At 47.0% G+C, this 18,400-nt stretch overlaps 1 protein-coding gene across 1 annotated transcript; it reads left to right on the forward strand.

Annotated features, from left to right (window-relative positions):
* The first annotated feature begins 257 nt into the window (after nt 1-257).
* Nucleotides 258-16,334, forward strand: PEDS1 (plasmanylethanolamine desaturase 1). Its single transcript, XM_050314115.1, has 6 exons — nt 258-470; nt 3,538-3,657; nt 11,714-11,805; nt 13,326-13,470; nt 14,100-14,312; nt 15,195-16,334. The coding sequence occupies exons 1-6, from the start codon at nt 344-346 to the stop codon at nt 15,314-15,316; spliced, it is 819 nt and encodes a 272-aa protein (XP_050170072.1). The 5' UTR covers nt 258-343; the 3' UTR covers nt 15,317-16,334.
* The last annotated feature ends 2,066 nt before the right edge of the window (nt 16,335-18,400 follow it).

The raw sequence follows: 18,400 nt of genomic DNA on the forward strand, positions 1-18,400 counted from the left end.
CATCGCCCCGCCCGGCACGGCCCGGCACGGCCCCGCTCCAGCCCCGCTCCAGCCCCGCCCCGCCCGGAGCCTCCGCGCCCCGCCCCGCTCCTCCCGGGCCCGCCCGCCCCGCCCCGGCCCGGCCACCGCCCGGCCCCGCCCCCGCTGCGCCCGGGCCGTGCCGCCTCGCCATTGGCCGCTGCGCTCGGGGCGGCGCTGCCCATTGGCCCGCGGGGCGCGCGGCCGCGGCGGCGATTGGCGGGGGGCGCCGTGGGCGGGGCCGCCGCGCCCGCCCTGCCGCAGCGCGGCCCGTTGCGGACGCGGCCGGGCCGAGCGCGGGCCCTGCGCGCCCAGCGGCGCGGACATGGCGGGCAGCGGCGCGGCGGCCGCGGCGCCCAGGGACGAGCCCCCCGAGGAGCCCGAGGGCGGCGGGCGGCGCTGGGGCGCGCAGCACGCCGGGGCCCGCGAGCTGGCCGAGCTCTACTCGCCAGGTGAGGCGGCGCGGCCGCGCGGGCGGAGCCCTCGGGCCGGGCGCTCGGGGTGGCTCCCTCGGGCCCGGCTTCCCCGAGGCACCGCGGCCCGTCCAGGCGCGGCCCCGGGAGCGCCGAGGGGCGGGGATGGGCCAGGCCCTGCCGGGCGGGTCCCCGGGGCTGCCGCCCCCGGCCCGGCCCGGGCAGCGCGGGGCTCCCGGGGGCGCTGGGACCGGGCCGGGTGTGCGGCCCCGGGCGTTTCGAACCTGAAACGGCCCGGAACGGGTCAGGGGCGGGTGTTCTCTTTGAAAACCGGCATACAACAAGCGAGGCTTTCCTTCTGGTAGAGGGTCTGGTCGCTACACAAGGTAACGACAGAAGCTTTGGCTGCAGAGCGAGCATTCAGGGAGCTGCTCTGAGGTCTCCAGGCCTGGCCCCTCAGAAAGGGGCGGAGGGATGCTGGAATTCCTGTTCTGGTCTTCCTGGAACGTGGTACGCATCAAACAGGCTTCAATTTGTCGTTTGAGTGCTTATTGTATGACTGTTCGATCATGCTGTGGAAACAGCTGCAGACTCCTTATAATTAGGCGTAGTTTGTGTTTAGCTCACAGTGTGAGCAGTGCTGGGTGTTCCTGCCGTTCCCGGTGAATCCATTTGCAGGAGAGGGATTAGGAAAGGGAAGACACGTTTTCAGCTCTCTGTGGTTTCCAGCAGGTCAGCTGAGCTCGGCTCACACAAGGCAATTCGTGCACAAGTAGGTTCTTACTCACCCAGAGCCAAGCGATGATAAGGAAACCAAGGCCTTTGTTGTTTTGTCTCACTGTTTGGGGCAAGTCTGCCCACTTCAGCTGGTTTTGGTCACCTCCTGTTTGCCTTGAGAAGATGCTGTGTGGCACCTGGACACACAGTTCTGGTCCAGCTGGGTCTGGTTCCCGTTTTACACAAAAGCAATCCCTGACTTTGGCTCATGAGGAAAAGATTTTCCTCCCAAAACAACTCACTGTCCTTGTCGTTGGCTGTAGAGGGAGATTCCTGGGCAATCTGTGAAGCAGGACATGTGCAGTGATGTTGTGTCAGAAAGCTGTGAGGATGTGTTGGATGCACGCATTTTTTCTGGCCTTACATAAATAATTTGCATAAACAGCGTCAGAATATGTATTATGGAGGAAGCACATGATGTCCAACTTCTGAATTCATTAGAGCAGGGGTTACATTTGACTGTGCAGAGTGAGTATGACTGGAATATCTCCCTGATCCCTTTAAGCACACTCTTTGTGGCTTTGTCACCTCATTCCTTCAGGCAGGACACGCTTCTAAATTTGAGTGCCCTTTAAACACAAGTTATTGGTGCTGACTCAGCTCCTTGAGTGATTTGCCTTCGCAGTGCAGAGCTGAGGCTGCATTTTTGGGCTCAGGTATCTGCACAGCCATGCTGGGATCCCGGTGTTCAGAGTACAGAGGTGTTTGCACACACTGAGCTCAGGGGACTTGCCAGCCAGGAGCCTCATTTCCCGCAGTCAGCTAATTGTACCCACTTGGCTGCTCTAATCAGGGTGTGGTTTTCTTATGCAGGAAGCGAGTGTTAATTAACTCTTACTTTCATTACTCCAGGGATCTCTTTATAGAATCGCCCACATTGCCACCTGATGCTGCCGTCAAATATGGCTGTTCTTGGGTCTTAATTTAATTTTACGATTCTCCCCTCTGCTGCTGCAGGGGATGTTAATTTATATACTTGGGGTCCTTCTAGAGCAAAACTGGCCTGTAAAAGTCTTTGTTCACGCTTTCAAATATTGCTTTGTAGGCACATTGGAGGTAATTCTGATCCTCCTTTTATGTTCCTACTTCCCTGTTTGTTGTGTGGTACAGTTGAGAGGGAGGACTTGATTTAGCATTTAGGAGGAGAAATTTGATCAGGCAGTAGGTCAGGAGGGAGGAGGAGTAGGACAGAAGCTCTCGTCCTGAACACATGCTAGGCCTGAGTGTGCCTGGGAGAGCACGTGCACCTCCCTGGAGTCCTCACTCAGTGTTCCTTGGGTGTGGCTTTGCCTCAGCACGAGTGGGGCAGGGGCTGCTCTGGGGAGCCCTGGGCAGGAGGAGGCTGTGCTGGCTGACCCTGAGCACGTCAAGAGCTGACTGCAGCCCGGGGCCCTTCTGGCCACGGTGGCAGCTCAGATCTCCTGCCTGGCCTTGGGCATTAAAGGTCTGTTCCTGATTCCTTAATCCACGTGGGCCTCACCCTGAGCATCCCCTGCTCTTGGCCTCAGAGCCTCGTGAGGATCCAGCAGTGATGAACAGGCAGCAGCTTTCTGCTGCTAATCTGATATTCAAAGTGTTACCGTACTCTGATCTGCCTGTTCCCTTTCTATGTTCCCTTTCTATATTCATTAATGATTTTTTTATGAAGGTACAAAATAGTACAGCAAGGTGCAGGAGAGAATTTGTGCCAGTTCTTTCTCTTTGCTTATTCTGTCCTTTGTCATCTCAGAGTGGCTGAGAGTTCCCAGCCTTTGCCTGGGAGCAGGAAGGCAAAAACAAGGCAGCAGTTCAGTGAGGAGCTTCAGGGGCTACACTTGCAGTGTTAGACAAGTCATTCCAGGGCCACCAAAATACAGGATGGTGCTTTTTCCTGTTAGTGCAACAGCTTTATTTAAAATCTCAGAGCTTGTAAATATTACAGATCACGAGGAGATTTAAATACGTCTGAGGCCAGAAATTTGTTCCCAGATTCAGCCATTCCAGCAACACTGAATATTGGATGAAGTGCAAATTGAGAAAAGGAGGAACATTATGCCAGCAATCTCAGGGAGAAGGAAACTAGGACAATGTGAGATGATATCTGGTTTGTCCCTGTTATTTGGGCAAGGGCAGAGGCAAGGGGTTAAGTGGCGGCCCAGGGAAGAAGAATGTGATTTAACAAAATGAGTGCACCTCCCATGGATAAATAAGTTTCTGTTTCAGTTCCCTGTCAGACAAATGGAGCGAGTCATGCAGGCAGTAGAATGGTCTGTCTGTATTATTTCAGACTCCAAAATGTCCTCTCAGATAAAAGTAAAACGTGCTTTTTCCTTTTTTTTTTTTCCAACAGGAAAGAGACTACAAGAATGGATTTCTGTCATCTTATGCTTCTCTCTGATCTGTTTCAATTTTTACAATCTCCTCTTCTATTTGCGACTGGAACACACGCCCTCGGTTATCATTGGGATATGTAAGTAGGAACTGTTCCCTGCCCCAAACAAGGCAAGACTGCTGGGATGTGGGAAGCAAGTGTGTGATCCATTAGGTTTGACTTGCTATGGGAAAGGGAGAGGGACAATTAGTGTGTGTGCAAGGGCAGAGCCTCTGCAACTGAGACCATCTGCAGAGTTTGTTACTGCTTTGTCTTTCGTGTCAGTGGCTTCTCGGTATCTCAGAGGGGAAGTTTTTGGCATAGCTGTGTAAGTTTGGTGGTTTTGGGTAGTCACTGCAAGTGTAAGGACTATTGAGAGCCAAAAGAGCTGTCAAGATGGTCAGAGATGGAAACAAAATACACTGATCAACAAAAACATTTACAAGAACTTTTCAGGAAGCAAAAGCTTGAGAAATGTTATAAAAGGTGGTTAAGGCATCAAACTGGCTTGATTTCTGGGGACTGCAAAGTGACCATGAGAATTTTGGAGAGTTGTGCTTCCACGTCAGGATGTGGCATTTGGCCTTTATCCTCAATGGTGACTTTTTTCCAGCAATATAAGACAAGTTTCCACTTTCTTGTGATAATAAATGTGACTCTTGATCTCTTATTACTTCAGTTGGTGGGAAGTGAAGGCAGGCAAGCCCAGCAGCTCAGTCTCATCTCTGTGCCTTGGTCTGGGGAGGTGTTTACATTGGTAGGATCTCAGTGGGGCAGAGCTGCAGTGGGAGCTGGTGATTCCTCTTTCCCATGGAGGAGATGAAGAACCAGTGAAGATTCTAGTTTGATGCTGTACAGCTTTACTGATAGAGTCAAGAATTGCATGGAATTAGCTACAGGAAAAAACTGATTCAGAATGAGCAGGGTGTGAAAAGGGACTCCACAACATCTGTTACATCAGTCAGAGCCTAACCCTAGGTACAACTGGGATATTCCTTAACACACAGAGCAAAAAGTATCAGTGTTTCCATGAGTTTTGTGGCACAGGATGGTGTTGAGAAGCAGTTGCACACAGACTTTGTTGAGAAGAGGCAGAGAGGGCAGCGGAGCAGGCGGGCACTCACCTGAAGCTGACTCGGTCTGTGGGCACTGCCTGGGCACTGCTGGTTCCTGGGTGGGAGGGGATGTGGGAAAAGGAAAAAGGACTCAGTTTAGAAATCTGAAGAGTCAGCTATGCAATGCATACCTTTCATAGCTCTCTGGTAAACTTCTACTATGAGAAGAGGGAGGGAATAGTATCCAAGCACTTCACCAGTGTCCTCCCATACTTGCAAAGAATACTGAATGCAATAGTAACTCTTGTGTTGGGTGTGTATAAACATTTACATGCTTTTGCATGAATTGCCTGGTTAGCTGAAAGGAGAACACATGGTGTCATTCCTTAGGGCACTGTCTGAGGTAGTACAGCTGTTCATTCCTGTGCTTTAGAATAAAAATACATTTTCTATAAACTGTGTGAGCTGTACGTTTTAGAAGAGAATGGTGCTTGTTTATAATCTCTGCTGTACATTGCTAATGAATTAAACAAACAAACAAAACACAGCAGCAGGTTCAAGCAGTGGTATGTGATAGAAGCTATGAATTTCTCCCAGAGCTGGGAAGTGGCAATTCTTGATGTCTGTGTAAAGGGGGCTGGGGGGGAGCAGTGTCCTCCCACTGTGAATCACACCAGTCCTCTTGGCCTCATTCAGTCTTGTCTGCTCTCAGCTGATGAGGTGGAGGTGTTGGGAGGATGGAGAAGAATGTGGCCTGTGAACTGCTCCTTTGTGACGAGGGCAGATGCAGACAAGAGAGTCACCAATGGTGGTTAACCTGTAGTGCAATCTGTTTGTTGCTGGCTTTCATCTCAGAGTTAATGTTGATAAAAGCTTGAGTTCTCTGATATCCTGGTTACCAGTTTAACTGATAAAGCAGCCAATTCACTGATAGTATTATTTAAGTAGTAGTGAATGATTAAAGTAGCAGAATCTTGATTCTGTGTAAATAAAATGGTGTGGAAATAACTGATAGTGTGTACAAAAACGAGTGCAATAAAATAATAAGTGCTGCAGGCTATCTTGTTTTGTTTTCTTCAGTACATTATTTCTTCAGGTGAAGTGTGAATTATATCTGTAATTCTCAGATTTTATTAGTTTGGGGTTTTATGTTAGGTTTTATTACATTTTGTGAAGTTCATCTCCATGAAAGTCCTGATTCCTAAGTCCTGTAGATGGTATGGTGGGTACAACTGGGAACACTGAGTCACAGGCAGCTGAGGTGTGTTCCAGTGAGGCCTTCCTCAAGCTTAGTTTGGAATATTGACCTTTGAGATGAGGTCACAAAACAAACATTCTGCTAATAAAGATGTAGCTCTGGCTCAGGTTCACACCAGGCCTTTGGAAACGTGAAAGGGATCAGCAGTCCAGTGGGATGGATGCACAGACCTGTCCACTGAATGCATTGTTGGCACCCCCTGTGTGCTCTTATGCAAATACATATCTTTTAAGAAATGGAGTAGTTTGAACACTCTGCATCATTCCACTTTGCCTAAACCCTGTGTCTGTAATTAATTCTTTTTTCATACTTTTAAAAGAACACTTAATTGTGACATGAGTAATACTGTGAATACCATAATCCAGAGATTCTTGGGACAAAAAAGGTGTGATCCTGCTCTGGCTGGCAGGAAGCAGGTCCTTCTCTGTGTGCTGTGGGAGGCAGGTCTGTGCTGCTGAGCTGAGTCACCCACGGCATCGCTGAGGGGAGACTTTCGTGGCCTTGGTTAGAATGGCTCCTGCACTGGGGTGTTTCCTGCTGACTAAGGATGATCTTGTTGGAAAGGAAGAGGCATGGGAGTCTCTTGTCTTTCAGGCTGGTTTAGCAGAGATGAGACAACTTCCTTCCCTTCCTCACTGTCAAAAAAAGAGTGGGCAGAGGATGGCTTTCTTTTGTTGCTTCTGTTAAATCCAGTCATGCCCTATTCTGAATATCCTCAGCTGCTGAGCAGCCATGGAAATGTTCCTCTCTCTGCAAGCTGCCAGTCGTGCAGATTTCAATTTGGTATTTTATTGGCACGCACACACATGCACCCAGTTAACTGTGGGCAGCCCTGGCTGGGGGTGGGGTGTGGTGGAGGTTCAACACCCCCAGCTTTTCCCACTGCAGCAGGGCACCATCCCAGCAGGGCCACAGAACCAGAGCAGCACTCTAAGAGATGTTTAGTAGTACCAGGAACAAGGCTGGCAAAGGCATTATTGTTTGATAAGCAGAAAAGCCTCACCAAAACACATAAAATCAAGGTTGAAAGCCCTTATACCTTCAGGTGAGTTTGTGGTGTCCAGAATATTTTTCAATACATTTGAGTTGAATATGTAGTTCATATATATGAACAGCATCTAGATAAAAAGTTTGGCAAGTTAAAACACGGATCCTGGTTTTCATTTCCTCCCCCTTCCTCTTGCCTTTGTATAGGGTTTTAAACCCTCTTTTCCAAGTTGGTTGACTTGCTTCAGACATCTGACTTTCATGTGCAGCCACATTCTCTCATAACAGAGACTGTGCACTGCAGTCTTAAAAAAAAGAAAGTTAACTTTGTGCTGTAACCTGTTTATATTTGTAAGAACTGCCCCACATAGGACAGATATCTTTAGGAACATCTTGTGCCATGACACAAGGTACAGTTAATTGCTGCTGACTTGAGAGCTGGGCACCTCATTTTTTTAAACCAATTTGAGGTCCACGTTTCATTCCTGCAGATGTTGTGGGTTAGGCAGAAGAGATCACACAGGAGGAAATCACTTAGTGAGCTTTCAAAATAGAAACTGGATCTCATAAAGGCCCAGCAGCTCTTTGTTCCAAGCTCAAGCAGCTCTGCAGGGCTGCACTTCATCAGCTGCATTGCAGAGCCAAAGGATGAGTGTGTAACACACGAGAGCCTTGGCACCGGTTGGAGTGAAACCATTCCAGAGACATCAGTGCTGAATGGAGTGCTGGGCACGTGGGGCAGGTGCCCACATCCTCTGCCTCGCAGCTCTAACAATGTTGCTTCATTTTGGAGTTACTTTGTGCACTAAAATGAAATTTCCACTTGAAATTTTGCTTTAAAAGGTCCTTGAAATTACGCTAGAATCCTCAGTTAGCAACAGAAAATGATCTTTTATTTCAGTGTTGGTCCAAATAAGCCCGTTCTTTCTCAACCGCTTTGTCCTACCCCACCTGCAGTACCCAGCAGTTAGTTGGTAGCTGTAGGTAACTTGTGTTTCCACACTAAACTGTATCATCTCTTGAAGGTGTAAACTCCACAAGTGGTTAAATAGGCAAAACTTTGATTCTGTTTTGCATTTTGCACAAATGAGTGTGGGTTGTATTAAAGTGTTTGTATCCTGTCTCCTGTGGATCCACTGGGCACTACTGGGATGTTCTCTTGGGAGCCCCAGTCCAGCCCCCATAAGGAGGAGAGGAGGAGGCTGCTGATCGTGAAAGTGGAATTATGTGGTACAATTGCTGGTTTGCACTCAGGCATGTGATGTTGACACCAGTTATCTGTTCTTCATGTCACTTGGATTAAGGGATGGACTTTCCTGGCAGCTGTCGGCAGGGCGGAGGGAGAGCTGAGCCATTCTACCCCACGAGGCTCCTGCCCTGGTGCTGGAGGGACTCTGGTGACACGGCCCCTTCTCTGTCCCCACTGCGTGCACAGGGGACATGCTGTCGCTCTCTCTGGCAGCAGCAGGGACAAAGACAGCTCTGTGTGCCTGCCCAGTTGTCAGGGGCTCTCTCCAAGTTACGGGGGACTTTGGCTGAGGATTTAAGAGCTGTAGGTCTCGGTGGTCCTGATCCACTCAGAAAACTGCCTCTTGCACCTCAAACACACACACGTGTTGGGTGTTGCCCTGCTGGAGTGCATGGGCACAGTGCAGACTCTGAACAGAGCAGTGTGATGGTGGGTTACGTCCCATGCCAACCCCAGTTCAGGTGCTGGGGCTCTGGGTGCCAACCTGCAGGCACAGAACTACCCAGTGCTCCCAGGGACTGAGCTCACCTTGCTTCATTCTGGGAGTGTTTTAAAGGGATGAAACTGGAGGATTAGTTGATTAATCATGCTAATGAAAGTATTGGACTTTTTTTGCTGGGATAAAATTTGCTCTTGATTTTCATTTAGTATCCATTGTTCTCTGTATCTTTAATCACCATCTTCTGGGATGGCATAAATGCTTTTTCTAGTAGTGCATTTACAGGGAAAAGAAGTTCTCACAATGGTACTTTTTCTTAAAGAACCTGAGGCCTTGGTAAAGTTGTCAGGACTTTGCTATTTAAATGTGCCAGGTGCTTTACAAGCCCTTTGTCAGCTGGAGAAAGAGCAGGAACAGCTTGCTTCGTGCAAACACACTAAGGTTAGAGACAGAAGAATAAAATCTGGCTGTTCCTATCATTAAGTTTATCAGGCAGTGATTCTTAGCCAAGCTGTGCCTTGGTAGATGAGTACTTGCTTTAGGAGCCACTGCTGTTCAGCCTCAGGGGAGACTGTGCCCTAATTCCTTGGGGATCTCCTTTCCCTGGCAGCTGGCTCAGCCCCCAGGCCAGGTCAGGTCTGCTGCAGTCAGGGCTGAGCTGTGAAGTGTGGGGTGTGCTGCTCTCAGGGGGCATTGCTGGGACACAAGGATTACACGGCTCCCAGAGCAGGGATTCACCAGAAGGAGAAGTGCCAGCTCCGTGAGAAACGTGCCAGTCCTGCCAAGGAGCTCCTGTGACACAGCACAGACTTGTCCTCCCTCTGGAGAGCTACAGACAGAACTTGTTTGAAACTGTAGCTATAATGGGATAGAACTATATGTATAACAATAATACTATATAACAATAATACTATAATAATAACAATAATAATATATGTGCTATCCCAGCCCTTTTTGTATTTCACAGTTCTGCTGCGTTCTCTGGTCACTGCGCTGAGGCCCATTCTCACTGCATTCTTCTCACCTTTATTAGCCAAAATGATGAACTCTTCTTTTTTTGCTTTCAAGCTGCTACACTTTATACTTGTTGGAATGTCCAGATTTTATTTTCTTAGCCTCGTAATTTGCCATGGTATCAAGCCTCTGTCTTCTCTGTACTGAAAGCCACTACATGGAGAAGGCAGATGACTAAGGCATTTTATTTTTATAAGCATGTAAGTGTTCACAGAGTTCAGAGCATTCTGAGTTGGAAGGGACCCACAAGGATCATCAAGTCCAACTCTTAAGTGAATGGCCCATACAGGGATCAGCCCCACAGCCTTGGCTTTGTTAGCACCATTCTCTAACCAACTGAGGTAATGACAAACAACTGTCATTTTAGCATATTGATTTTTAGAAAACAAGATCTTTTTCTGTGTGGAGTTGGCCATTCCCCTGACCCTTTAGTGCTGTAACATTCAACTCTTTCATACAGCCACTGATTAAAAATGACTGTACTTCTCAATGATGTTACACAACAGCATCAAGTTATTAAATAACACCTTGTGCTGGTTTTTTGCCTCTCGAGAAACTCTTAACTGAATTTTTACAGTAAATACAAACCTATATGTGCTCTGCTGTAAGAGCTCCAGGTTACAATTTGGTAATTATACCTGTGCAAAGCCAGGCTTACTCTCAGCTTGTAACATTTCGGCAAAGTACATCTTTTTGTTGTAAACATGTAAAATAGCTTTGTCTCTTGAAGCCCTCGCAGTGCAGTGCCTGCTCTCGTGGGGCTCCTCCCGCCGGCCCGGGAGCAGCCAACCCACAGGAAGCGGTTTGTGCTCCCTGTGAGAGCAGCCCTTGGGTGAGGCTGCAAGTTGTTGTGTCTCAGTTTGACTCTTAAACAAGGAAGAGGTGGAGCGGGGCCTTTTCTGTGGCCCAAACCCCGACAGCTTCCTGGTTTCTGAGCAGGACACGAGTGAGACAAAGCTGTCTTGTGTTAATGGTGTGTTTGGGGCAGTTGCTCTTCCAGCCTTGTGGCCGAGTGGTGACTGTGCTGAGTGCCAGGTCCTGCTCCAGCATGTCCCTGACCCAGAGGAGGGTCTTGCTCCATCATGACCTCTGAGCTTGGGGACAGGACACACCCTAAGCATTATGATTCTAGTCATGTATAATCTTAGTACAGTTTTACCTCTTCTATTATTACTCACCCTGCACAAGTGCAGAAGAGTGAGCAAGCCCTTCTGCAGCACAGCTAGAATGAGATTGCTGGTAGTTGGGTTTTTTCCAATTGCTGAAGTATAATGCATTGCTCCAGGCACCCTCCATTCTTCCCTCTTAGCTTTCTACCAGCTGACATCAAAGCAACATGTGAAACATCTATTGAACTGTCAGTATTTTGCCTCAATTTGTGTTGCTGCTCCTGCAGTCGTTTCAGACTCTAATGGTGCAGCTGCTGGAGGCCATGAGGGCTAATGGGGGCATTAGCTCAGTGAGAATGGTATTTTAGTTGTTGCAAAGAGAAGTGTTGTTTGGATATCTTCCCCTGAACCCAGGCTGCTTGCCCTTTCAGCTGCTGGGAGCAGATCTAAAAGCTATTGTGTCCCACCCGGTCTCACTGGAGCTTGCATGTGTGGTCTGAAACAAGAACAAATGTACACAATTTACTGCTTATAAAATAAGCTGTCTCCAGTACAATAAGGAGATACATAAAGAATGAAGTGTTTCCTGCTGCATTTAAGAGCTTGGGCCAACTGCATAATGGATTCAGCAGTGAGGGTTGATTTATGGTATGACAAGAAAGCTTGCCGGGTAGTGGGTGCCACACTAATCGTGCATTTATTTCTTCTCCCTGTTTGAAAATGAAAGGTGAGAAGGACTGCAGAGGTGAGGGGTCAGCTAAGCAAAAGGTACCCACGTGGAGTGGTCTATCTGTTCTGTACAAGATGGGCTAAACACAAAATCCTGCTGTAGATTTAACGAAGATTGTTACTGTCCAAACTGTGTATTGTTAACCTCTTTTTCTTACTTGCCTGACCTTATGTTTATTCAAGACTGGAGTAGATCTTCTAGTGGGTGCAAATATGTAAGTGAAAGGTAGATAAACAACTTGTAAAACAAGTATAAAATGTGAATAAGTCAGTAACAATGCTGTGTTTCTCTAACTGTCTCTCTCCTCATTGAAGTTGCAGGAGTTATTACGGCTGACTTCCTATCAGGATTATTTCACTGGGGAGCAGATACCTGGGGATCTGTGGAGCTACCCATAGTTGGAAAGGTTTGAGATTTGTTATTCTTAAGATTGAAAAAGTTACGAAATACCTTCCTGAAGCACTTCCAGTGTTCCCAGCTGAGTTGGGCAGTTACAGGCTCTGTCTTCAGTCCTGCCAGCGTAACCAGCTCCACACCCCAGAGCCTTCCATGGAACAGCACTGGGCTGTGCTGGGGCAGGGCTGTGTTTGCACCTGGCCTGGGTGACACGTGCAAGGTGACACTGCTCCGTGTTATCACCTTGTTTGAGGTTTGCACACAGTTTTGCAATAGCAGTGTTTGCAGACCTTCCCGAGGTTCTGTGGGAACCACAGGTGGAGGAACCTGGCTTGGGCACTGTAGATCCTGAAAAAACAATGTCCATAAATGTGGAGAGTTGTCCCTGCAGCTGAACTCCTAAATACTTGTGAAACATGAGGGTGCTCCAGTAAGAGTCTTTGCAGCTCTCTGTTCTGCTGCCCCTGCTGTAGATGTAGTAATATTAGAATGGTGATGACTGAAGATTTAATTAGAGATGTATTATACACCTGCAGCTACAAATGCCACTTGTTTAGTCAAAGGTGCACTGGTTTCTATTGTAAGCCATCATCTGTTTTCTTAATTAAATTTCTAAATAGCTACTATTAATTACTCCTCACAGTGCAGTATTAGAAGGATCATGATTTTAAAAAAAAAAAGCATGTGGGCTATTCCTTGTAATTATTCAGAAATACATAAACTACAACAACAGAATTCAAACTGCTGGTTTTGGTTTATTTTTGTTCACCTTCAATAGACTTAGTAGTCTTTAAATCCCAGTATCTCTGGACCATAGTTTATATTAAAAAAAAAAATGGAGACTCTGCACTAAATGACCATGAGTTCAGGCTGCTCAGAACACCTTTGCACAGGCTGTATGTGATGGATGTGGTAAAGGCAAATCAGTAACTGGTTTGAGTGTCACACACAGTAAAGCAATTACTCTGTCTCCTTTGGGACTGTGTGTTCTGATGTGGTTTCTGCCCTTAGAGGTGACTTTTGTACAGTCTCTTTGACTTACTGCCTTATCCAGTCACTTAACTTGCATTTACTCTGTTAGTGCTGTCATCTGTACCCCATACAAAAATGTTAGGCTGGATTTTAATGTTTTAGTGTTTTTTCCTTTGTTGATGCTGCTTAGCAAGCAAATTATATTTGTGATTTTCACTGGTTTATTTTGTCTGTGAAATTAGGATGCTGAGGCTTTGTTTTTTGTAGTCTCTTTTGTCTAGAGACTACAGGTTCTAATTGAAAATTAAGAATAAAACTGAAAAGCTATGAAAGCCTGGATTGGGGTTTGGGAGCTGAATTGCTTCTCAAATGTAAATCAAATAATCTGAAGTGTTGTCATCACAAAAGTTTGATGCTGCTCACATGCTTTGTACTCTCTTAAACTCAGTCATCAGATTAGAATGCATGAGAGGGGCTTGGGGGTTTGTTGGGGGGTTTCTTCGGTAATATTTTCTTTCCAAGACCAATGTTGAGCCGTGGTGTCGTTTCTTTTTCCAGGCTTTCATCCGACCCTTTAGGGAACATCACATTGACCCCACAGCAATTACCAGGCATGATTTCATAGAGACCAATGGGGACAACTGCTTCATGACACTGGTCCCACTGGCAAACATGGCATACAAATTTGTTTCTTTCTCCCCAGGTAAGCTGTTACTTCTGACTTCTGTGGATTTAGTGTTGCTGCTATTTAGGTGAACATTTGTCTGTGTGAAGGTAGGAGAAATCCATGACTGTGACATGACAAGGAGGAGCTGTTGGTGCTCCTGGCAGGAGGGAGGGAAGCTTTTTTTCCGCAGGTGGGGTGGCAGCAGGTGCCACAGAGAGGTTCTTTACTCAACAGAGGATCTGGGGCAGAAGAGTTGTGCAAGGAAGCATTAGAAATTATGTTAAACATTCTTTTTATAAGAAGGATCGAGCTGTGAGCATATGTGGAAACCTTTGTTCTAAAACATATAACATATAACAGCAATGCTTCATCTCTGTGCAGAAGCACTTTATGTGCAAATTAGAAGTCAAGAACTAAAGGATTAAGTTAATTTTATAGATGGTCAACTCAGTTTGACTTCCTGTTTATGGTGCATTCACAGATGTTGGCACTTCCCAGCCTGTCTTGTGACATTTGGGAATTGCTTATGGCTCACTGGCTCTTGTGACACTTCTGCCAAAGCAGCTCGTTGAGGCCTTTGTTAGGTCCTGTGGCACCAGCCATTGTCCTAGCAGAAATTTGCCTTTTCATAACTGGTGTTTACAGATGCACATCTTGTTTTGCAGAGGCACTGTATGAGACGTGTCCCTGGGAGTGTTACGTCTTCGCACTCATCATCTTCATCACCATGACGAACCAGATCCACAAGTGGTCCCACACGTACTTTGGGCTCCCACGCTGGGTCATATTCCTGCAGGACTGGCACATTATCCTGCCCAGGAAGCACCACAGGATCCATCATGTGTCTCCACACGAGACCTACTTCTGCATCACCACTGGTACTGCCCCTGGGGTCGTGCTGCAGCCTCCCTGGAGTGCAGTTCACCTGCTGAGATGTAGCTTAGGGACAGCCTATTAAACTGGAAAATGGCATGAAGTTAACTGTGCTCTTACTGCACAGGCTCTTAGTAAAACTGGAGTTGCTTTTGTTGCATAAAAGATGTGGGGGGAAGGTTTGTGATCAGCTAAAGGGAATAGTCCCAGACTCCAGTCCATTGGATCTCAGCACCACTTACTATTCCCTCAGCTTGCAGCCTGAGGGAATAGTGGTGCTGGGATCCAATGGACTGGAGTTTTGGTAAGCTCATGCCTTAGTGGGTTTTGTTCACTAAAGTCTTCAAGCTGCTGTTTCTTCAAGAGAGCATTTCATCTGCAGCTGGTCTGGAATGCTCATTTCTAAAGCCAGGCTTCTGGATTTTCAGCATCCACTCATTCTGTCTCAGGGTAGAGGAGCAGACAGGTGTTGCTACCTTTGATTTCCTGTTATATCCGTGTTCAATATTATGCCCACAGGACAGGTGGGAATGCCCAGTGACCAGTGTTGCACAACCCTAAATAAGTTATCAGATTAATCAGACAGCAGGAAATAAACCACTGTAGTTCTTCATTCTGTCATTGGCTTTGACAAACAGTTCATGTGGGTTTTGAAACCTCTGCCAAGAAACAAATCTAGTTCTCATTAGCAGAATGTCGTGTAGAAACACGATACAATTAAGAAGCCTGACTTGACAGATGATGGCAAAAATCTTGCCACTCAAAGAGCTATTTTTCAGTCCTACTAGGTCCTGAAAGTTGAACCTGACCATTATTAGCAGTCTTGGACTAGCTGAACTTTGGATGCTCTGACAAGCTAATCCTCTTTTTCCTTTGTAATCCCTTAGGTTGGCTGAACTATCCATTAGAGAAGATAAGATTCTGGAGGTGTTTGGAGAACATCATCCAAGGACTTACTGGGGAGAAGCCAAGAGCAGATGACATGAAATGGGCTCAGAAAATCAAATAACTTTTGCCAGCCTTCTGCAATCCTTAACTTGTTGCCAATGTTGTTTTTAAAAGAAAAAAAAAAATAAAGCCATCAGCCAAATTCAAGACCTGCAAAGAAATAACAGACTCTAAAGCACAAACTAAAAAGTGCTAACACAGACTGCAATGAAAAGAACTAATTCTTAAAACAATACTTGAAATGAAGATGATTACTCTCACTGAGCACCTTTTTGTTTAGCCATGTCTGCTTACACATTAGAACGTGCTGTGTCCGTGAGCTGTCGGGCAGCCCGAGGGCAGGACAGTCACTCCAGTGGTACGTGGTGGTGTAGGAAACGTGTGTTGTATCAACATTATTTAACACTTCCAAAATAGCTTGTTGCCTAAGTCCTATAGGGAGAGTGGTGACAAGGGTTTGTCACTCTGTGTCCAAGTGCTCTGCATGAGAGCAGTGTCAGGGCAGGGGGAGCCCAGAAAATCATGACTGTTCAGTGCACTTTGTGATTGATCAGCGTGCAGCTCTGTCTTCACTATCATGTTAAATCCAATTGATGTCATGTGGAACAGACTTTGAGAATCCTGCTCCTCCAGTGGGCCACGAATCCTCAAGTGTCTTCAGCTTCCCTTAAAATAAAATTGTTCTACTCTCCACGTGGAATTGAGCAAACCATTTCTACATAAGCCTTCAACTTAAGGAGCCTCTGAGGAGGGAGGGCACCCCGTACAACACCTGCTCGTGTGGAGTGCTCACTGCTATTAAGTGTTTCCTACCCTGACAATAAATGTTTAAACTAGTTCTAGCATTGGGCACACCGCAAATAGCTGTATTCAAGAGCTCAAGGTATCAAACTTGTAATGTTAGAAGGGAAATGTCAATGACTGGTGTTTTGTTCTTTTTTTTTTTTTTTTTTAAGGTGCTTGCTTGTTTCTGTAAATAATATAAAGCCTTAATCTCTTCTGGTGTAATGGAATAATATTTTAATGTGATGTTTGAATGTATATAATATATTTATAACAAAGCAGTTGGATAATACTAATCATGTTTAAGTCTTGTTGCCGTTCTTCATTGATACATTGTCAGCACTTAGTGCAGGAACTCAAAATCATTGACTGCAAAACATTTTGTGCAGTTCCAGCCCCCTGAGACACCTGTCGGCCTGTTATGTCCTGTTTAGGTCGCAGTGAACATTTGTCAGTGTTGTAGGAGCCTGTATTATACCACCTTCTACACCTTTCAACAAGTGCAAGTAATTAAGTAATTCTGCTTTGGATGCGAAGGAGTAACTCCAACTGAGTGCTTAGAAACATCTCTTGCTATGAGCACAAAGCACTGCAGGGGATGGTATTTATACCATCTTGCCAAAAGTTTATGTTCATACCTGCTTCTATCTTGAGACTCCCATAATCCCTGTTCTAACAGATCTGTGGTCCTTAGTTGTCTGTCCCTCCTGCCCTCATCCTTTTCTTCTCCTTTCCCTCACCCTTGACCCCAGTTTGAGTTAACTAAACCAGTGTCAAAGCCCAGGACAGAACTGGGTGGGTGCTCAGGGCTCCTGTGTAAAACAGCCTGAAGCACTGGCTCCTGTGAGAGCTCATTTCACTGCAGATTGAAATGCCAAGTGAGCAGCAGTGGCACAGTGGATGTAACAAATGGATTTGGGACACACAAATTACTAGAATTTGTCCGTCTAAAGTGCTGTTAAAGGCAGCTGCAGCTGCCCAAACCTCTCTTGGCCTCTTGAGCCTTATTGGAAACAAATCTGAGCTACTCATACTGGTGGCTGCTGGGACTATTTATCTGTTAATCTTGCTTAATTATGAGAAACTGGGACAGCAGTTAATCTCCAGATGCAGTTTTCCATGGGATGCTGTGCTGAGCTCCAGAAGCTGAGCTGGCTCCGTGACTCTTCACTCCTGACACGGCTCCCAGGGCCCCTGTTTCGCCCATTTAAAGATGTGGATCTTTCCACAAAACCAATATGGCAATTCTGGAGCAAAGGGCTGTGTGGATCCTTCTTAACAGCTGCAAATCTGGCTTAAGATAAATTTGTCTTAAGTTGATTAGGAACAGATTAGAGCTGAAGCAGAATAAGGCACTCCTGTTGAACTCCACAGAGAGCATTTCAGTTTAAATGTTTTAAAAGCTCTTTCATTTCAGTCTCACCTCCACAAAAAACTCTGTTCTCAGGCTCCTGCTCTCTGCCCAGACTGCAGCTGCCCCCGGTGAGCTTGTGGTCACACAGGGCCTCTGGAGGAGCAGGTGGAATTCCTTACTTGAATCCCAGGAGCAGGTGGATCCATGATGCTGCAGAGGCCCTACAGACAGAGCTGTCTGGGGACACAGCTCCAAGGGGAAGTGTTGCACTGCATTAAATTGAGAAAAAATTACTGCAAAGAGCCTTAAAATCCCACTCAGGGATTTCTTAAGCCAGGACAGACTGAGGGTTTGTGTTTGCTTTGAGGTTCTTATGGACACAAGTCAGACTGCTCAGCTTTCCGAGGGCTCTCAACTTCTCCCATTTTGTTCCATTTTGCTCCTGGGTTAATTATCCGTGTTCTCCCACCCATCTGTCTGCAGCCCTGACCTGTCTGCTGCCTCTGTGACACCCTGGGGACAAATACAGAGCCTGTTCGGAGCTGGCATTGGCTGGGAACAGGCGGGAGGCAGTGGTGGCAGACTGGGAAGGAGGGGATCCTGAGCAGCCTCCAGACCGCACAGGTGCAGGGCCAGAAGTGTTCGCTTGGCATGGTTTTGTTCTGCAGTGTATTAAAAAGGGGGGGGAAAAACCCTCTTGCAGCAAGAAGGGGTTCTGTCTGCTCAGTGCCAAACCTGGTTCTCCAGGTCCTTTAGTCCCTGTGCCCTGGCCGGCTCAGCTGGGTTCTCCAGTCGCGATCCAGCTCGGCTGGGCTCTCCAGTCGCGATCCAGCTCGGCTGGGCTCTCCAGTCGCGATCCAGCTCGGCTGGGCTCTCCAGTCGCGATCCAGCTCGGCTGGGCTCTCATGCCATCTAGCTGCCCTCCTGCTGCTCTCAGCCAGCGCCGCGCTCAGCCGCGGGTAAAATGAAACTTTATTCGATGAAATGCCCTCCAAGCAGCGAGGCGAA

The sequence above is a fragment of the Myiozetetes cayanensis genome, unplaced genomic scaffold, assembly GCF_022539395.1.
Source record: "Myiozetetes cayanensis isolate MyiCay16 unplaced genomic scaffold, myiCay2020 scf19, whole genome shotgun sequence".
Lineage (NCBI taxonomy): Eukaryota > Metazoa > Chordata > Aves > Passeriformes > Tyrannidae > Myiozetetes > Myiozetetes cayanensis.